The sequence below is a fragment of the Pan paniscus genome, chromosome 21 (genome assembly GCF_029289425.2).
Source record: "Pan paniscus chromosome 21, NHGRI_mPanPan1-v2.0_pri, whole genome shotgun sequence".
NCBI classification, from domain to species: Eukaryota; Metazoa; Chordata; class Mammalia; order Primates; family Hominidae; genus Pan; species Pan paniscus.
This window is the reverse complement of record NC_073270.2, coordinates 21,096,067-21,117,564: the sequence shown is the minus strand read 5'-3', so window position 1 is coordinate 21,117,564 and position 21,498 is coordinate 21,096,067. Positions and strand designations below refer to the sequence as shown.

Here is a 21,498-nt window from a genome sequence, read left to right as displayed (position 1 = left end):
AGTTCTTAAAATAAAAAGGAGAATTCAAACCATTTTTTTCAAGCCTATGTCTTACTATACTGGTAAGTGTTGGATTATCTGTTTGAAAGGCATTATCTTCAGAGAAGTACACTTACAGAGAAACCTGGTCTCCAGAAGCCATCTGCTGCATAGATGGCTTTGCCTGCTCTGGGTCTCACACAGAGGCTCACGGTCTTCCCACTCCCCAGCAACGAGGACCACCTGTCACCTCTACTGGAGGGCCCTCATGCCTGTGTTTTCCGGCGGGGCTCTTTCTGGGCTTCCCTTCCAAATTTCCACCCAACATCAAATGCTGTAAGTTGGGGGGCAGTTTGATATGTCCTTATTCCCTCAATCCTCTTGTGCATCATTTTATGTGCGCCAAGATAAAAGAATTATGGCCCTAATCCTCCCTCCGCAGGGAGGAAATAAAGTGGCTGGCAGGTGCAGAGCTGAGGAAGTAGGAAAGGGTGCACAGCTGAGGGTGTATGATGCCTTTGCTTTTTTGGGAGTGAGGCTGCCCATGAGAAAAGTGGGGATGGGAGGATGGTGCAGGAAGGGTAAAGACCACATCGGCCTGGTGGCATTGGCCGAGTGTGTCCCTGCCGGTCTCATGAAGACACACATTGCTGGGCCCGATTCCCAGAGTGTTTCTGATGCAGGAGGTCTGGGTGGGGCCTGAAAGTCTGCATTTCTAACAGTTCCCAAGTGATGTCCATACTGCTGGGCCAGGGACGGCACTTTGAGAGCCTCTGTTCAAGGAGGAGAAAACTGAGAGGCTCCTGAGAGTTTGGGAGTCTCAAGAAAGGAGGGGAGAGTTTAATGTAAGTTTCTATGAAGGAAGTTTATGATCCCATTAAATATCTGAGAGACATGAGTCTCTTAGGAGGATGTTCTGCAGACTCCAGGGAACGTCTCACCAGGAGTCAGATGCAGCTGCAGGTGGGAAGCACCTCCGGCTCCCCCAGTCCTCGGGGAAGAGGGCATCCCCCACGTGGAGGAGACTCCAGCTCCCCAGCCACTTCCCGCTTTGGAAAGTCAATGCAGGCTTCCATTGGGATCTAGACATGCAAATTTAATTAGTGGGGAGGTGTCCATCTAACAAGTGTCAGCACTAGGCCTTTGGACAGATGCTTGACATTTGCTACCTGACTGTATGCTCAGGCTGGTGTGTGAGGAGGGATTCTGGGTGCCTTCCCTGCAGCACAGGTGAGGAGACTGAAGTTCTGCGTTTTGGAATCACTCTCCTGGGCCCTCTCCACTCCACCGTCGCTTCTGACTTCCTCGACCTGCCGCCTTCCCTGGAGGGCTGGGAAAGCAGAGCCTGGCCCTACCCCCAGGTTTCAGATTCAGTCCCTGGAGAGTGGGGCCTAAGTATCCCCACCTCTGACAGCTTCCCAGGTAATGCTGATGCTGCTGGGCCACAGACTATGTTTCAAAAACTACTGATTCTAACCTTATCTCCATCCCAAAGTAGAAATAAAGTATTTGCTAAGACAAGGTCCTTAAATGCCATCTCTTTTCCAGCAAAACTTTCTGATAGTACACCTGTGTCCTCTTTAGAACTGCAAGAAACCCACAAAATCCTCTCCCCACAGCCTTCTTACCTAACCCTTGCTTCTTCTCCATCATCGTCTATGCCAAAGTTTCAGTAAAAGCCAACTTCAAGAATATTAACAAGGAAGAACTTACCTAACCCTTGCTTCTTCTCCATCATCGTCTATGCCAAAGTTTCAGTAAAAGCCAACTTCAAGAATATTAACAAGGAAGAACAGAACAAACTAAGCAAACTAAGGGACCATAAGGGCACTCCAGAGATAGTGCTGGGGCCTACTCACCTCACCCTGACCCACCTGCTCACCTGCAAGGGGTCTCCTGTCTGCCTCTCTCTGCCCACGGCCATTCTCTGACCTCAGATGTCCACAGTGGGGACCCACTGGCAAGGGTGTCTTTTGGCTTTGTGGCTATCCTCACTTCCCTGTCACACGGCCCTGCTCTCAGGCAGTTCCCTAGGATCACTCCCAAATAAACTACTTGTATCCAAATGCTTTGTTTTCAGCTTGGTTTGAAATAATGCAAACCAAGACAGGTACCAATGTCATTATTTGAAAATCATCCAATAACAAATGATGAAGACTGAGGAGGCGGGTGTACGACTCAGATCCAGGTACATGGTTTGTGCTTTGTGTGATCACGAAAAATACATTTCCTACTTACCTTTAATGCCAAAGAATCACAAAGCACCCACAAAAAAAGGACAATAAGCTGATCTTCCCCCGTCAAAAAGGCCTAATGTTGCTCAAAGTGGATTGCTTTACTTTTGTTCTGGGAGTCTCTAATGTGGGTATGAGGAGATAAGATATACTGAAACGAGCAGGGGTGAATGATTTCAGTAAATGGAGGTGCTTTTATTTAACATTAATTACATTTAAATATTGGAGTCGAATAGGAAACCCCATTGTGATTAGTGACACCAGGGTGAGTTCTGGATCCTTATTCTCTGGTGGCAGAATGTCAACTCTTGCTGCCTGGGGAGACTGAGACTCTGAGCCTGGCAGGTAAAGCTCCTTCCACCGTCCCCTCTGCTCTGGCCACCAGACCAGCCTCTGCACCAGAACTGATGTCCCGTATGCCCTGTGGATGTCCATCTCCCATATGCCCCCCTGTGGATGTCCGTGCTGCCTGCTGCTTGGGCACATCGGAGGGCGGCCCTGCACATGCCCTGGGCCTCGCTCCCATGCCGTTTTTGCACAGCGCAATGAACAGGGCAATTGCGAGGCGCACACGTGCAGAGACCGACAGGACGGGGAGTCACAATCACAAACCTGTCCATTGCGGTTGAGCTCTGAGATCAGCAAGGAAGCACTGACTATTTAATTAGTCACCTAATTAGTGACAGGCCACACTGAAGGTTTCAGATGTCCTCAGACAAATGTAAAGATAAAAAGCCTAATTAAGCCGCCAGCGCTAGGCTGGCTGCTGCCAGAGCCCACAGCTGTGCCGGATATTGTGCGGAACTGCATGGCCCGATAACAGGAGTTGTGGTCATTGCCACAATTGCAGCTTTAGAAACATGCCTTGCTTGGTCCAAGCTATTCTTAGTCACCTCGACACATTCAACCAGATGAGGGGATCAGTGTCTAGGCTGAAAGTCTGAGGCTGCATCTTTTGCTGGGATGATTTGGTCAGTTTTCGAGAAAACTCTTCTGAGTGGTGGAAGTGGAAGACAAGGGGAACCCGGGCTTTCCAGTGCCCATCGGTGCTTCCCATGAATCAGTGTTTCTCTCTAGTCACACGGAGGGTCGCGGGGACACCGGCTGGGCTGCTTTCAGTCACTGTCATCCATGACTCCAGTAGGCATTTTTCTAGTGCCATTACAGGCTCTTCAAAAGGTTCTTTACGTTGGGATTAAATTAGGAAAGAGTTAAAAATAATGGATTAAAAAGGAACTTTCCCATAATTAGGAGTAAATACTATAAAACACTGAAGCATAGAGACTCGTGCTGAAACAGAAGAGGACAGCAACTGCCTCAGCTCCATGAACGCAGGCCCAGGAGACAGTCAAGATGCTGTTCTGCCTAATTCTGGAAAAAAACCTGTTTGGGACACTGGGGCAGGGCCTGAGGTTCTGCATTTCTAACGAACGCACAGGTGATATCAATGCTGCTGGTCCACGCGCCTCACCAGGAGTGAAAGGATGCAGAAACAGAAGACAGGTGCATACACCTGGTTCCGGCTCCTTCTCTTCTTCTTCTTCTTTTTTTTTTCTATTTTGCTATAGCATTTACGTAATTAAAAAAAATGATTCTGGAATATCTTTGTGGAAACCTGAAAGAGTCAAAGCACTGCAGTTGAGGAGTTCAGCAATGCTAGACTTGGTAGGAGTTCACTTTATAGTGAGTTCACTTTACAGATCTCACCCTGATAGGGTTTGTGGAGTTTCTACCGTGGTGGCGCCTTCGGGCTGGCAGGACCTGGGGGCCCCTGCTGGGACTCTCCTTCAGCACAGATGAGGACAGTTCCTCCCTCAGGGCTGCAACACTGCTTGGCAGCAGAGGTGGGCTACCGGCTGAGGCCAGGTTCTTTCTGCTTTCTCCAGTGGTTGGAGGTTTTAAATAGTCTTATTAATGGAAGCACCGAGAAGGAAAATGCACATGTGACATCCGTAGTGTCCGAGCCAGGAACTTTCAGTCCCAAAGAACAGGGTGGCCAAATGAACAGAACCCACCAATCACAAGAACAGTCATTTAAAAATAATCCAAGTCTATCACTTAAATGTCTTGGGCATTATGAAGAACACACAGTTTTAAGATCTGTTCTTTCCCCTCCAATTCATGGCCCTCTACCCCATAGTACAAGCTGGTGTTTTCTTCCTCAATACCCTGCAATGCAAGAGCACCACCCCACGGCCCTAGCCTTGCCCTGCCCAGCTCCTGATCCTTGCCACAAACACGCATGCTCCTGCGCTGGCTGGGCAGGTGACAGGAAAGAAGGCTGGGTCCTTTCCTCCTGGGCTCCCCTCAGAGGCCAAGTGCACCAGACAAGGGGGGAGCGAACCAATTAGCTGAGCCCACCCCACCCTGGATGACGCTACGCCCCTGCCCATCTCCACCCCTGGAGGTCTCCCGCAGGGCCGAGGGAGACTGTAGAAGCCTCTGAGAGCAGGGCCACTGGCTCCTCGGCTCTGCTGGGGATCACCAGGGCCAGGAGCAGAAGGGCACGGAGGACAGCAGGGGAAGTAAAAGACTGGGATCCTGGGACACCCCAGGAAAACGCCTGCCACGCATGTCTCCCGGTGCTGGAGGGCCCAACAGGCTCCTCCTAGGAAGGACAAGACACAGGACTCAGGCCTGACAACCACAGACAAGGAGATGTGTCTGTGCAGATTAACTGCACACAGCTAGCAGATAAAATAGCATACTTAAAAAAATAAAAAGTCAGAACACCACCACAGTATTGCCTCATCACATGGAGCTTACATCCTAGGGTATATCAGGTAGTGAGTTTGGGCAAAGCACTTCAGCTCTCCCAGTAGCACCTCAGCACTTGGGGAAGAAAGGATAGGAATTTACACAAACTGCTTTTGGTGTCCTTTGAAGAGGAGACCAAATGTGTTTTATAATTTCTTGCATGGAAATAATACAAGAACAAAGTTGTGTTTGTTTTGTTGTCAGATGACAGGATTACCAGATTTTCTGGAGAAAGAGGTTACTGTCCTGAGCCTTGAGTGGATTTTCCAGGAACGATGATGCCCCTGCTGAGTCTGACAATGCAGCTCAAGACTACAAGGAGGCAGCAGGGCGCTGTGCCCCTGCCCATAATCCTAGCACTTTGGGAGGCCAAGGTGGGCAGGTCACTTGAGGCCAGGAGTTCGAGACCAGCCCGGCCAACATGGTGGAACCCAATCTCTACTGAAAATACAAAAATGAGTCAGGCGTGGTGGCTTGCACCTGTAGTACCAGCTACTTGGGAGGCTGAGGCAAGAGAATCGCTTGAACCTGGGGGGAGGCGGAGGTTGTAGTGAGCCGAGATTGCTCCATACACTCCAGCCTGGGCAACAGAGTGAGACTCTGTCTCAAAACAAAAACAAAAACAAACAAAAAAAGACTACAAGGAGGCTGATTCTCCTAAATTTTGCTTCCAAAATGTAGATTCAATCCTCATTGGTGGTCAGTGTTGGGTGAAAACTGTATTTCTTCATTTCAGCTCAACTCATGTATAAAATTAAGTTCAAATGGCAGTTAAACTGGGAAAGTAAAATACGCAGTAGGTTACCATGGTGATTGCTGACTTAAAATAATTAGAGAAAATAATGAGAAAACTATTTCCTCTCTTAAGGATTAGAGATCCGTAAACTGATACCAGTCTATTTTTAGTGTGCATAATCTGTGTAATGATGATAGAGAATTATGAGTATTTTAGAATGCTTTAAAAAGCTCTGTTTGATTGGGAAATTTAATCGACCCAATACTTACATCAAAATTTATACTTGTCTTTATTAGATCTAAGCTGACTCCACAAAAAGAAAATTACTTGTATATGTCTCAATGTAATCATTTAAATAAAACATTATGACTAAGTATATAGCTAAATTAAGATTTAAGACCTGTTTATGATAACTTCTTAACTGCTATAATTTCACAGCTCCACCTTAATAATTCATCATTCAAAAATGGTTGCATAAAACTTGCTGTTCAAAAGTTTTCGAGGAAGAGACCCATCAGAACAAGTAAAGCACTCAGACTACAACGTGGCATACCCTGGGAATGGAATATTCCTAGGTGCTTCTCATCATTTCATGCTTGCAGTGAAATATTGCTGCAGACTGACCACATTATTCAAAGCACATGAACTCTGTTACTAACTTCAGTAATGACTCATAATTTATTTCTAGTTACCTAAGAGTATGTTCTGGAGAACTGAACAAACTGGCTAGAAAGTGAAAAAATCAATTCTTTTTTTATCTGGTTAATGTGATGTTAAATGAGCAAAATAACCACTTGGGATTAGCTCGTCTCCACGTTAACCAGGCACATACACCTTTTGAGGGTCATTTCCTCCATCCATTTGCTTACCCAGCCCCTCACAAGGCCCCACCTGTCCTGAGCTAAGAACTCTGCTGGCTTCCAGAAGAGTGATGGTAGGCTGCATTTTCCCATCTCCTGCTTACCTCTCAGCACCTGTAGTTTTGAATGGTAGCTAAAGTTTTTCATGTGATCCTGAACAAAAGATTTGGAAAAACTGGACTCTTAATTCAGGGTTCTGTGGTTCCCAAAGTCAGGGTTTTAAAACATCTATGATACTTTTAAAAAAATAAATGAAGATAGCGAGTTTGAGAGAAGCTAGGCAATACATTGAGGGCTCCATGTTAGGTGCTGATGATGCCAGGCCATGATCCTGAGCTCTCAGACCCTAACCCAGGGTGTTTTCTATTAAAGAGGTGCTCAATTCAGTGAGCACATGGAGAGAGAGACTGGGGATGCTGGAAATCCCTGAGCATCACCCATCAGAAAAATGGGCTCTGAAAGGAAACCTTGTTTAGTGCTTTGAGGGGGATGAGAAAACAGCATCAGAAGAGATGCACAGGCCTCCATATTCCCTGAAGGGTTTTACCTGTTCCAGGGGATCCAAAATTCAAGGGCTGGAAGAAAGGTCCTGGCCCACATGCCATTTCTGAAAGTGTATTTGTAATGCATGAAGTCAAAACTCATTGCCAAACCTGCCTGATTATGTGGAGTGTCTACTGACATACAGATTCCTAGACCATTCCCCAGGAGTCCAGATTCTGTAAGTTGGGTGCAGGATCTTGGAATCTACATCTTTAACAAATGCTGCAGGTGGTTTTTGTGATCTGGCCAGTAAGGAAAACATTCCTTTAGAAAAGGGGTCAGTAGGCTGTTTCTGGGAAGGGTGAGACAGTACATATTTTAGGCACTGAAGGCCATATGGTCTCTGTTGCAACTACTCAGCAGAGGAGTCTGCCATCTAATCTGCTATTGTAGCACAAAAATGGCCACAGACAACACATAAATGAATGTGGCTGTGTTCCAATAAAGCTTTATTTACAAAAGCAGTTGGCAAGCCAGGCCTGGCCTCAGGGCTATAGTTTGCTAACCCCTGATCTAGAATATTCTTCTACTGATTCATCCATCCACATAGGCAGGGTGTGTGGAGTACCAAACAATCTCAGGTCTGTTCTCTGATGGTGTTCTCTTCAGATGTAGGAAGATAATTTTTATTATTTAAAAACCAATCAATCAATAGAGTAAAACAACTCACCAAAATACCAATGTCTCTAGGAAGGAAATTCCAACACTGGATGCACCAACCACAATGATCTTGGCATTGACAGTAATTTTAGGTTCCAATGTTAGTTTTCTGTTTGTATGGTTTAAAGCATAACTCATCTGGAAAAAAAATATGAAGACAAAGAAGGAGTCAAAGAAAACGTAGCAGTGTTCATACCCTCAAATTTGCAATTATGTAGAATTATCTAACCAGGACATTACCACCAAAACAAACCTAATAGTGCCCATGTACAGCCACCATGAAATGCATGGGAAGATGTTTTTAAGAAATTAATGTAAGAATATGTGGATATGCCTGACATCCCAGCTAGGTCACATCAAAATGCTGGTTTTCAAGATGTTGTCTTAATGCTGACAGATGTTTCATACAGAACTGAGACCCTTAATGATTAGAGACAACTAGTAAGTAACACTACAAGGAGACAGGCAAGCTACTCCCTGAGAATCTGTAGTTCCATGAAAGGTCCCAAGTCTTTTCTTCTGTTCACAGTTTCCCTGAAACCTTGAGTGACAAATTATATTAGTTGGGTACTTGAAGACAAGTTTTAGCTCATGTTCAATTCTCTGTCCCTCATGTTACTTAATGTGGTATCTTGTGGACAGTAGATACTCAATAATATTTGTAAAATGGCAAACATTTATTAAATGGCAAAAATGCGTTCAATCATTAGGGTTGTTCAACCTTTCAGATACTTCAGAGTCAGGAGGCCTCTTAGAAGCACAGAAAGTAACTGGTGATCACGTTAATGTCCATGTTTACAAAAATTACATGAATTAGTCATTGATTTCATTTACTTCCCTGCAGAAGCTGCAAGGGGTACATTAAATGTGCAAAGTAAAGTTTTACAAAGAAGTGATAGAGTAGTCTTGGAAGAACATTGGGATATGTGCCAAAAGATCTTGGTTCTATTTTTAATCCATTGATTCAACACACATTTTTTGGTGCTTACTATGTGTCTGGACAGTGACAAAGATTACAGCTGACTTCTCATTGGAAACAATGGTGACCAGAAGTCAGTGGAAAGATATTCTTATCACCTCATCCCATGCTGTTAATTACATCAGCATTAACTTCATCCTCTACATCAGAAATCTCCGCATTCTGATAGGTCAAACCTGCTTTGGATTTTCTTAAAATCCTGGGATATCAGGAGTTGGAAGTCTGACAGAATAATGGTAAAGTCTTATTTGGGTTCCCACCCATTTTCCAGTACTGTAGGGGTATGGGTGTGGCCATATGCTTTGCCATTTAAAGGTAACATCTCAGATCTAGAGCTTAAATCCCATTTCTCTGTCTCTAGATAGCCTAGCAACATGGAGGAAGGAAAATGGCTTGAGCCAAACAATATATTGATAGAAATTTAAAACAAAAGTGGGAGATTCAGACTCCATAATTAACATTGCTTGTACCTCTCAACGTCTGTTCCACCCTACAACTCCCACCTTTAATTTGGCACAACACAGATTTCCGAAGAGATTGGACTCACTCCCATTTTCAAGAGGGACTCTGATTCACGTAAACCAAGTCGCATACTCCCACTCTCTTTCCTCAGTGACTGGGCCAGGATACACATGTGACCTAAGTTGACCTCATCAGAGTGAAGCCCAGGACTTTTGCATGATAGTTGAAGAAGAGAAGCCTTCTTGTTTTCTAGATGGCACGTGGTGTAAACGTGAAACCTGAAATGGCTATGGTCATCATGCCAAGAGGGAAACCATCCCAGGTTGAAGCCCCAAGAGAATCACACAGAAATAGAACAGGAATTCTTTTCAAACCCTACCCGAAACCCATACTACCTTTGGACTCTTCAGTTATATAAGCAATACATATCAGTCAGATATTGCCACAATAGGGCTGTAAAACCACTTCAAAATGCATTGGCTTAAAACAACTGTCACTTATTCCGGCTCATGCAATTCTAGGTCAGCTGGAAGTAGGCTGATCTAGGTTGGACTCAGGTGGGTCTGGCTCCAATTTGCAGATTCCAAACCTGCCTCACATTTCTCTTATTTGATGCAAGAGAGCCAGAGCATGTTCTTCTCACGGCAATGGCAGAAAAGTGAAAGGTAAGTGAAAATAGGAATACTTTTAAAATCTGGCCAAAGCAAGTCATGTAGCTGAGCCTAACATCCATGAGTTAGGGAAATATACTCACCTTTAGAGGGAGGAACCTCAAAATCACACAGCAAAGGACACAGCCCAGGGAGGGATGAAGGCTGGGAAGAACCACACAGCCCACTGCACTTCCTTGATTGTTTAGGCCAGTTTGTTTTTTATATGCTACTGAAAACTTCCTAGATTGATATAGTTTCTAAATGAAAATAATAAATATACCATTTGGGTGAAAAAGTGCATGTTCTTCAAATAAACGTCAGTTCTGATTTGCTCTATCAGAATTTCCCAGCACAGATCCATGAGGAATTGTGCGAGAAATCTAGTTCCTACTGGTTCACCTGGGTGCCAGTGTGTACTGTACTCTGCTTAATTTCCAAGACAGGCAGGCTGACAGCAAATACACTCTAGCCAGCCTTAGGTTGGGTGGTCTAGAGCAAGGAAGGTGGGAAGCATTATGTGTTGTAATGATGGCATCTAATCGCAGGTCTAGTTAACAGATTTAAAATGCAAGCATCTTGACAGAGGTCAGAAGCCAAGATTATTTTCAAAAGGAGATACGTTCAGACATTCCCCTCTGCTGTTGGAAGTGTAAGCTAACATTGAAACATGGGCAGTAATGAAATTCTCCAGTAAAGAATTATACCTCATTTATGAAACAGCTCCTCTATCCGTGATACAAAGGCAGGCTGGGGAACAGAACAGAATGGCTTGTTTCCCACACAATAGCTGTAACACTAACAGCTGCCAGGCCTCACACATCACCTTTCTAACTGCTAAGTACACAAAGTGGCCTCCAGTGTCAAGAGCCGGCAACCAGTACCAATGATGGTGGGTGTCTCAGGAGAGTGATCAGGCATCACAATGATTCACAGTCAACCCAATTTTGTGCCCAGGTTTCAATTAAAAACATATCCATCGCCAGGTATGATGAAGTCTTCTGACCTGAAAAAATCGTGTTTTTCTTTTATTAGTACAGACGGTTTTTAAATGCCTTGAAAAAAAATTCTTCCCAGCCTGGAAATATCCTTCAGTGACAACTGTAAATGAAGATGGCTTCTGCTGCTTTATGAAGGGTTTATTTTGCACAGAAGCAGGAAGCACAGGTTATTTTTTAATGAAAGCAGAATATTTTCTTCCTTTATGTTCCTTCAAACTACGAGTTTTCATGGGAAAGAAAAACAGACATGCAAGATCCTATGAGTCAAGCCAGCTTTTCCTTTTCTCCCTCTGAACATCTGCCAAAAAATGTCCCATGCATTGGAGATTCTGTTTTGGGTCTTATTTCCTTCATAGAAAGTAAAAATAAAAGCCCTAGTTCTTGACTCACATTTTATAGACAGAATTAAATGATCCTCATAATGGAAATTATTTCAAAGATTAAACAGGGCGAATTGTAAGCTATTTACCTACCTACCATACCAAGAATAATATGGATGGGAAATCCAATTCTTACCTCCACATCCTCTCAAGACATTTCTATTTTTCTAATGGCATTAGGTTAGCATTTTAGACAAAGAGATTATTATTATTATTTGTTTTTTGAGATGGAGTTTTGCTCTTGTTGCCCAGGCTGGAGTGCAATGGCGCGATCTCAGCTACTGCAACCTCCGCCTCCCGGTTTCAAGCGATTCTTGACAAAGGGATGATTTTAAGTGTAGAGATCAACAGTAACCCAGCAAGATAAAACAAACCATACAGCATGGTGTATAAGCTAACCTTTTAAGGCTAAAAAAAAAATTCCTTAAAGTTGATGTCAACTCTCATAATGACTTTAAAATACAAACCATAGATTCCATTGCTTAGGTAGGAAAGGAAGGAATGATAGTATTTGATACTCCTGTTAGGAAATTCTAGAGTTGAGCTTGGGGGTTGGGGGGCGGGGAGGAATGTGGAAGATTCGGAGGTCAGATGGGAGGGGAGACCGGCTGAGATGAGAAAATAGGGAAGAGAAATGAGCAAATGTTAATGTTTTAACCTCTTTACCTATAATTCCCTATGAGCTTCTGAAACAAGACTGTACGTGTGAGTAGCTGAGTCACTACTGGAGGAGTCTGTGGTTGCTTTTATCCATTTATTTGGCTGCCTGCCACCCTACAACTAGACTATTAACTCCTAGAGGTCAGGAACTATGTCTTTGCGTTTTGAGCATTTGCTGTATTTTAGCTGAACAATTTCTGCCATGCATTTTGGGGCACTTGGTAAGTGGTAGAAGAATAGATACATCAACTTTGTGTTTCATGGACCCTTTTTAAAGGGTGTTGACATAATTTCTGTATTCCAAATTATTTTAGTTGGTTCATTTCCATTTGCTTAAATGGCCAAATGAATAATCTGGATGTAATTATAACTACTTAGGATTAAATTTGATCTTTTTAGTAAAAATGATGTTGATGTGCACACTCAGTTGAGTTTATGTCATGATTCAGATACATTTGTCAAGATAACTTAAATACATAGTTTTGAGTTTTAGGCACATTTGTTAACTGTTCTGTGTGTATAGAAAAAATTGGTCAAAATATAATTTCACTGGATATACATAGACCCAAGTTCCGTGTTTCCGCATGTGGTTTGGTTTCTCTTCTGCACTTAGAATGAATTAGAATGACTACAAAAGCATTACTGAAACTCAATTTCAATGTTAGATTCAAAATCGGGAGTTATTAAAACAATAAATAGGCTGATACACTAGAAAGCAATAAAAATAAATACAAATGATCCTACATAATACATACAAGGTTCATACTAAAATGGATCATGATGCTGTCTATCTATGGTGAATTTTTTCTTATTATAGCATTTCTTTTGGAGGTTACATTCAACCTTTGGGATCATTAGCCTGGGTGTCATTAGCTTGGTGGCAAGGTTTAGGCTTGTTTTCTTAATTTTGCCACTGGTTGAAATTCTGAGCCTCTTTTTCCTAAATATCAGTTTCCTCGGGTATAAAATGGTAGTAAATTACATGAACCTCTGCTTTCCTCAGCAGGCAAACATGGGAACCAGTCTTTTAAAAATGTCTACAAATACTTTGAGCTTTTCAGGCAAAGATGTTACACAAGGTAAAATTGCAGATCCTCTCTCCCATCTGCAATATGAAAGGCAAATCTTTGAAAAACACGTTTGAAAAGGGCAAAACAATGAGCTCAATTTTCAGCTCACACCCATGTGTATATATATCTTTTCTTACAGAAAGCTTCCAAAGACTTCAAAGGGAGCTCTGTCCATACAAGGAAATGAAAGATGGAAAGATTCAAACCCATTAGGAATAAAATTTCTGAAATCCGTAATAAGCCTACTTTTGCTTTATAAATGTAATTTTTCTGATGCTTCTCTCTCTCTCTTTTCTCCTTGAGAAACTCTCGTTTTCCCAATTTGAGCAAAACAAATTATGACAGATTTACAGTGGTGCGGCTCAAAGTTCAAGTTGACCTCTTTGAGGCAAAGTATTGCAATATTACAAATAAATAAAGGGTAGGGGGGTATAGACATTTTAAATAGAACCAATCAGTTGGAATCTCTTCCACAGGCATAAAATGCAATTCAAAAAGCCTTTCTACTAAAACAATTTAAAAGTTTCAAAAGTATGATATGAATACCAACACCTCTGTCCCGCAGAGCATAAGTCTGTTGAGGTCATGCTGTGGTTTTGAGACTTGCTTTATGAAGGATTCACTTAACTTTCCTCTCGGTTGGGGGTACTGGGAAGCTCAGAACAATTTGGTAGCTCCAGCACTTCGGAAAAAGTGTAAACTGTTGTGTCTGTGGTATCCACTGAGGGTAACGGTGATTCTAGGACACTGGCTTTTTTCTTAACACTGGATAGAGCATACTCAAAATCATGTAGCAGGGGTCAAAGAGTGGGCCATGGTAGCCTCTATGATTCAATGAGTAAATTTCTTTCACTTGCATTTTTCTTATATTTCTCTTTTCAACTCCATCTGTCTCAATCCCTCATACACCCATATTCCCTATTTGGGCATTATCATTATTTTGCATGTTTTTAAAAGCTAAAATTATTGCCACCCTATGACATTCACTTGTGGCCATTCTTAAACATTTATATTAGAAAAATGATTTGGAAGCTAAGTTGAGGGATTTTACTGGATTTCATCAATTCTAGTGTGCACATTTTTTTAAGCTGGTATTCCTGAAATCAGCCTTACAGTCAACAGCATTTCAACAGTAGCAGCCAGCCAGGCAGTAGCAGTGACATAGTTGTCCTTACCTGTGCATGGGTGCTTGGCCATGGCTGTTCATTGTCATCATTTCAAGAGAGTCATGTGCATTATATGCACAATATGTGTTGAGTTTAAGTGCTTCCGACAATGTCTTCAAAAAGATTACAGCATGATTTGGCATTGAAATGAATGCTTATTGTTGTGTTCCCATAAAGGCCCAGAAACTGAGCAGCAAGGTGCAAATTTGATATTAGTGAAGCAAATATTAGTCACTGGAGGAATGGATGTAATTCCATGTTTTCTTGCAATGTAACGATTGAGCGCCTTTCAGGAGCAAATAAAAGATGACAAGGAGATGAAGCTGTGTTACATTTTGTTACTGAGACACATGCAAAAAAATTTTTCCACATCACCCAGCAAATAATGCAATTGAAGGGCACGTAAATTGCCTCCCCTCTCTGAATAGATGAAAGAAATTTCAAAGCACTAAGACTTATATGACTGATTCATATGCTGTTCAGGACTCTCATTTAGATGCTGTGTTACAATTTAATTGGCTGCATTTTTTTTCTTAATAGTACATAAAATAAAGGTACATCTTATAATTGATAGCAACTTAGATTTGATGAATTAGGTGGTTAATTCACTTGTTTCCAATTAAATAATAGCCCCCAAACAAGTAGCTCATATGATCATTAAAATATGATTGCCTTTATGCAATACACAAACATCGGCAAGGGAGATCCACTGTTGGCTTCTCTGAGACACTGAAATTCATTAATCCTTAATATAAGGCACATTAGCACATGAACCAAGATAACCTCAAATGGCTCCATGTCTCTCCTTTGCCACCTTGAGTAGTGTAAAGTGTTCAGAAATGTCCTCCGGGTTTCTGCAACATTCTACTCGAATCCTATCTGATATGTGTCAGCTAGCTGGCACTCCAGGTATCATTCTCAATACAGGGTCAGCCATAAACTGGAGAAATGACTTCTCTGGGGGTGAACACACAAGGAAAGGCAGGAATAAAGTAAATCCATGGCAGAAAAATGATGTACAGAACCAATTACCTGACTTGCACTGTTCTACAAGTAATAATTAGTACTACCTTACAGATATATCTCTTTAACAAACTACTTAACATCCAGCTACCTAATCATTCTCAAGCTCTATATCCCCATGAAAGAACTACTTGTACTGGAATAAAATGAGGACATGAGCTGAAAGGTTCGGGAAACACATTCAAAAGTGATGGAAGGCATTCTTCCTATTAAACAGTACCCTTCTGAAATGATGGATAGTTCTTAGAGAACAAAAATTGTCTTCCATGTATTAAACTACATTAAAAGGAAAACCAAACAAACCCTTACTTCTTTTACATTCTCTCAGAACACTTGTGATGCCAAATGTGTGAGTTTTTTTCCCACACTGACCAATTCTCTGACACCAGCAGGGTGTCTGTCCTATGATTCAATTCCATTCTCACACTGTCTACCTAGGCTTAGTCCCACAAGGCTGCTCCCTGTACCCCCACTTCACATGCCAATCGCAAGTCCATGTTGCCACCTGTACTTCTGACTGGCTGGCTATCAACTGGAGGTTCCCATGACCCCTGCTTAGGTTCGATAATTTGCTAGGATGGCTCACAGAACTTGGAGAAATAGTTTGCTAACTGTATTACTGGCCATTATAAAAGGGTGGGGCTCAGAAATAGCTATCTGCACAGGGCATGGCAGGGGGAAAAGCACAGAGCTTCCATGTGCTTTCCAGACATGCCACCCTCCCAGCACCTCCAGTGTTTACCACCCAGAAGTTCTCCTAACCACTTTGGTTAGGGTTTTATGGAGGCTTCATCGTGTAGGCACGGTTGATGAAATCATTGGCCACTGGTGGTTGAACTCAACTTCCGGCTCCTCTCCTCTCCCCGGAGGTTGGGGGGTAGGCCTGAAAGTTCCAACCCTCTAATGACATGGTTGGTTCTCCTGGCAACCAGCCCCCTTCCTTAGAGACTTTCCAAAAATCATTTTGTCAATATACAGACTCAGGTGTTGTTGTAAGGAGCTTGTAATCAATAACAAAAGATGCTCCTCTCACCTTTATTGCACCAGAGTTTTGTCAGGGGTGGGGAATGAAAACAAAATATGGTAACAAAAGATGTTTCTGTTGCTTTTATCATTTAGGAAGTTACAAGTGTTTCAGGAGCTCTGACCAGGAGCTGGGGACAGAGACCAAATGTATATTTCTTTATTTTATCACAATATCATAGCATATATATGTTTATAATACACACTTTGATTATGAATGTCTTAATAATGAGTTAAGAAATCAAAGAAATATATGAACTAATCTGTAGTAAATTTATTCTCAGATTTTTGTGAAATGAAAAAAAGTTATATTGTTGGTTGTTTTCCCATCCTAAAAACAGTAAGGGGAAGGTTTATGGAGAATGTATGGGGCATCATCTAAGTACTATTTGCTTAAAGGAAAGAGAATTTCAGGTCATTTTTCTCTTTCCAATCCATATCATAAACGGTGGGACATATGATATATCAGAGATGCGTTAACAGTTGCTATTTAGCCATAGACTTTAAAATATTTTGTACTTACTATCCTGGAAGTAGGCTGGAATCTGCCCTTATTCCTATAGAAACAACTTAAACTATACAGCAAAGAGTTACTATGCCAAAGAGTCATTTCTCCAACTAGAAAAGCAACTCTGGAAAAAAAATTTTGGGATAAAATCAATATTCTAGAGTCAAAGAACAAAATTTCAACAAATTGAGTTTCACAGATCTGATTGACTTTTATTAGCAATTCATGAACTGGGCAGCATCCAACCTACAAAACAGAAAGGAGCTCTGATGAGCTAGACAGAGTGGGTAAGTTTTATCGGCAGTAAAAAAGTGAAGGAATACAGGAACAATGAACAAGTAGTGGATTGGTCATTTCGATATTACTTTCCTTAGAGAGATGTAAGCAAAATCTTGTTGGCTTAATGGGATTTGAATATCACCTCTCTCCTGGTTTCTCAGAAGGTCAGATATTTCAAGCAAATAACCTAGTTTCAGATTGGTAAAGTGGAACTTTAGCACAAGTGACTCCATCTGGGGCCCACTATCTTTAACACTAGCAACAAGGACAGTCTAACTTGTTAGTGGGGAAGGCAACTGAATGTGTGAAGCAATTCTGAGGGCATTGAGATAACCTATTCAGTATCCTGATGTCTGAAATTCTACCACCAAAACTTTAGCAGAGCTTAATTCAACAATTTCAATTTGACAGATACATATCAAGGATCTACCAGATGCCAACAATTGGTCTAAATGCTGAGGTGTGAATGAGGCATGGTTCTTGTCTTTAAGGAATTCTCATTAGGTTGGGGGACAGACAAGTAAACAAATAAAATGCAGTACATGTGACAATGGTAGTGTATCAGGAAGCTACTGTTGTGTAACAAACCAAGCCAAAATACAGTGGGTTAAAAGAGTACGTATTCATTTGGCTCATGGTTCTGTAGGTCAGTAGTTTAGGCTGTGCTCACCTAGGAAGTTTTTCTGGACTCAGCTGGTGTATTAATCTGTTTTCATGCTGCTGATAAGGACATACCCAAGACTGGGTAACTTAGAAAAGAAAGAGGTTTAATTGGACTTACAGTTCCACATGGCTGGGGAAGGTCTCACAATCATGGTGGAGGGTGAAAGGCACTTCTTACATGGTGGTGGCAAGACAAAATGAGGAAGAAGCAAAAGTAGAAACCCCTGATAAGCTCATGAGATCTCGTAAGACTTATTCATTATCACGAGAATAGCACAGGAAAGACCAGCCCCCATGATTCAATTACCTCTCCCTGGGTCCCTCCCACAAGATGTGGGAATTCTGGGAGATATAATTCAAGTTGAGATTCGGGTGGGGACACAGCCAAACCATATCAGCTGGGAAGCCATGGAATCAGCTGAAGTTTAACTGTTCTAGGACAGCAGGAAAAGTCACATAAGGCAGCTTGGAGAAAGTGACAGTGGAGCTAAATTTAGCAGAATCAATGGGATATTTCCAGGTGAACAAGAGGGAACAAGTTTCTGGATGAGAGGGAAAAGCCAGGGCAAGGATTTGGAAGGATGACACACCCACTGACCCATAGGTCAGTCTACATGAATGGATTTGCAGATTATGTTCTGAGAGCAACCTTTGAAAGGAGAAGGCTGCATGGTCATGCAGAGGCAATACAAGAAGCAGACACAGAGGGAGACACAAAGGGAGGAGAAGGAGTTGGGACAAAAGGCTGGGAGGGAAAGCTGATGGCCAATTGTGTCCACACCACGACCTCCCTTCAGGCAACATTATTTGGTAAATCTCTGCACACAGAATAAGATGAGAACTTCTGTTCCCCCAGGGAATATGCTGTTTGCTCAGGCCCAGTAACTTAAGTGGCTATTTGCTCTGCTGGCTTAGGCCTCTGGTTCATTTGCTAGAACAACGATAGCAGTGGCAGAAAACTCATTTTTCTGAGAAGTTTGGTCCAAGTGAGTGCTGTTCCACAGATACAACTTTTCAATCTTGCTATTTTGCCACCATTTTCACTCCTGGATATTTATTTCATATTTATTTTCACTCCTGGATATTTTCAACACACATGTGTCCTGTGAGCAAGCTAACATGCGCGACTCTATTTTAAATTTCTAATGTGTGCCTCCATGCACAATTTTAGTCTTTCAGCTAGGCTCACTATTTCTGTTGACATCCAATTGTATCTCTGACTTAGTCTGAAGAAATTAAGCATATCTCTTTCATCTCAATGCAAACAATGGTTTGTATTCTCTTTCACATGACTTGAAAATTCTGTACACCAAAAGGCTCGCTGGGCTTTTGTAAAAGCAATGCACAATGATTGTTTTGAAAGAATAAGCCTTTCTGAAAATTCCTACAGAGTATGCTAAGGCTACAAAGTTCAAAGGAATTTGGTCAGATTCAATGGAATAGCCTCTTGGTTCAAGTGAAGGACTTGGAGGGAGGAATAAAACAAATCCACCTTCTTTTTAAATAGAAATGAAAAGAGAGCTAAGCAGAAACGTCAACAGGAAGGAAGCTGAAATACAATAAATGGGAGTGGCCACTGCTGAACACAAGTTAGAGAAACATTTTAATAAAACACACAAGGCTAATTTCAGTCACTCAGATACTTCACATCAGATCAGGGAAAATAAAGATCTAAGTCCTTACCGCTAATTCTTAGGAAATGAAGATCCTATCCCATGAAAAAAAATTGGTATAGAAAATTTCCACTGTTTTTCTTCTCATTCTTTGAATCAATTCCTGATGATTTTGACAGCAGTTTAAAAAAATGTTAATTCCATGCTCTCAATGGAAACTTTTCCAAAACAGTATTCAAAATATCTGAAGTAGTTATGAAAATAAAAATAAAACCCCCAACCAAGCAAACAGCAATAACAATACTGCTGTAATTAATCAGCACAAAAGGCTTCCCCATGCCCAGAAGTCCTGGCAGGGATGCGGGTTGCTGCTCACGAGGGTGACACCTATGTGATGACAGCTGTGACTTGCAGGATGTCTGAGACTCCAAATACAAAACCAAACAGGAGTCCTCGGGAAATTCTCCCTTTTGCTCACTCTGTGTATATTCAAACACAAACTATTTTCAAAAAATTCCCTAAAACTACTCTGAGTGGGATGGAAGGGACTAGGCAAGCATATTGCACTGTAATTAACACCCGTTCACCACTGACATCACACGTCAGTGTAAAGATAGGTCACGTACTTTTAATTTCTCACACGCACGTCAGCGGTAAACAGTCCCAGTGTTCGTGTTAATGACACCATCTGGCGCCTCCCATAACTGTGTAGCATTCAGCTTCCAAACAAGATGTAATGGCAGCAACACATGAAACCCACTGACATTTACAGTAAGGAAATTTATTATCAGTCATCGGTTTGGTATAAATGTGTTTGCATGACTGCTGGGGCTATAAAATCGTCACCTTTGCCAGGCAAGCAAAGGTGCAATAAATAATGGATTTTAAGCCATGCATGTACTACCAAATCATTAAACATTTATCAAACAGGCACAATAGCATCTTAAGCAACAGTTACCACTTGAAAAATTAATGCCACTTTTGAGGGTTAAATGAAAACCATATAGTCTAAGCCTTAATGATTTTCAATGTGGTTCAGTACAGAATATGAAGTTTTTTATTTTTATTTTTAGTTGAATATGATATATATATATATATATATATATATATATAGGTCTTCTATAATAATTTTCTCTTGAGGAAGAATCACTCTATGTTCTTTGGTTAAATACTAAAAAATACAATTGAAATGTTTCTTGAAAAAGAAATCATGGTTAAAACCTTTCAAAACTAGAAATGGCAAACAAAAGGTTCTTTAGGAGTCACGTGGTATTATTTTCTTTAAAATCCTTAATGGATTAGTCAGTGATGATTGCAATTAAACTATTTTAACTTTGGATTTAAGGAAACATAAAGTCAAAACCAAGAAAATCCCCTGAGTATCCCAGCCACGTTTGTCCCTACTACTTATTCCTTCCAAATACTCTCCCCATGGCGTGCCAGTAATTTCTCCGATATGCTTGTTCTATGGGTATCCGTTGTTTTAAGAACAAAATCCTTAGCAATAACAATTCAAAATACAGATAGATTAGAGGAAGGTTTCGTGGAGGATTAGAGGAAGGCTTTATGGAGGACTTATCAAAGAATAATTTTTGACTCAAAGAAACAAAGAGAAACCTGCGTGGGAACTAGTTATTTATTTGCTTGCTGGACATGGAACAATGAAGGCAGAGAAGCCAGTGGCTGCTTTGACATGAGGCTTCCCGTGTGGGAGGTGAACCAGAAGCCAAGCCTGGACGGAGACTGTGCCATCAAGAGGCTCTGTCACGAGATGCCAAGATGAGCACGCGTCTCCAAAACAACACAATCTCAACATGCAAAATGATCACCAAGCAAGAGGAAACAGAGCGAGCCCTAGAGTAAGTGAGTGACACTGTTTGAAGAAAAAAAAGTTAAGTGACTGAATAAGAGATTTCTCTGTCAGTGTCTGAGTGGGGTTTAATTCCTTGGTGAGAGCTATTGCTTAGAAAGCCTCTGTAGTTTTATGAGTCTGCTCCCTGTGGATGCTTCTCTCTCTCCACTCTCCTTCTGCCTGCCCTGCGCCCTAAACAGGAAGCAGGTGCAGCGCTCTGCAGGCAAGATCTCTGTTGGGACAGAGGGCAGGATGTCTGCAGAATACTGAGGAGGCCAGGAGGGGAGCCCTGCTTCCAAATTTTCTTTTTTTTTTTTTTTTTTTGAGACGGAGTCTCGCTCTGTCGCCCAGGCTGAAGTGCAGTGGCGCGATCTCGGCTCACTGCAAGCTCCGCCTCCCG

The 21,498-nt window shown here is 41.9% G+C and overlaps 1 protein-coding gene across 7 annotated transcripts in view; it reads right to left on the bottom strand.

Moving 5' to 3' along the window:
- The window catches only part of CFAP61 (cilia and flagella associated protein 61), a 305,696-nt gene that overhangs the window by 128,644 nt on the left and 155,554 nt on the right, over positions 1 to 21,498 (bottom strand). For all 7 annotated transcript variants that reach the window (XM_055104782.2, XM_034947210.3, XM_055104783.2 and 4 more), the window contains one exon: positions 7,780 to 7,907. In XM_055104782.2, the coding sequence (XP_054960757.1) occupies positions 7,780 to 7,907 (128 nt within the window). The remainder of the gene's footprint in view (positions 1 to 7,779; positions 7,908 to 21,498) is intronic.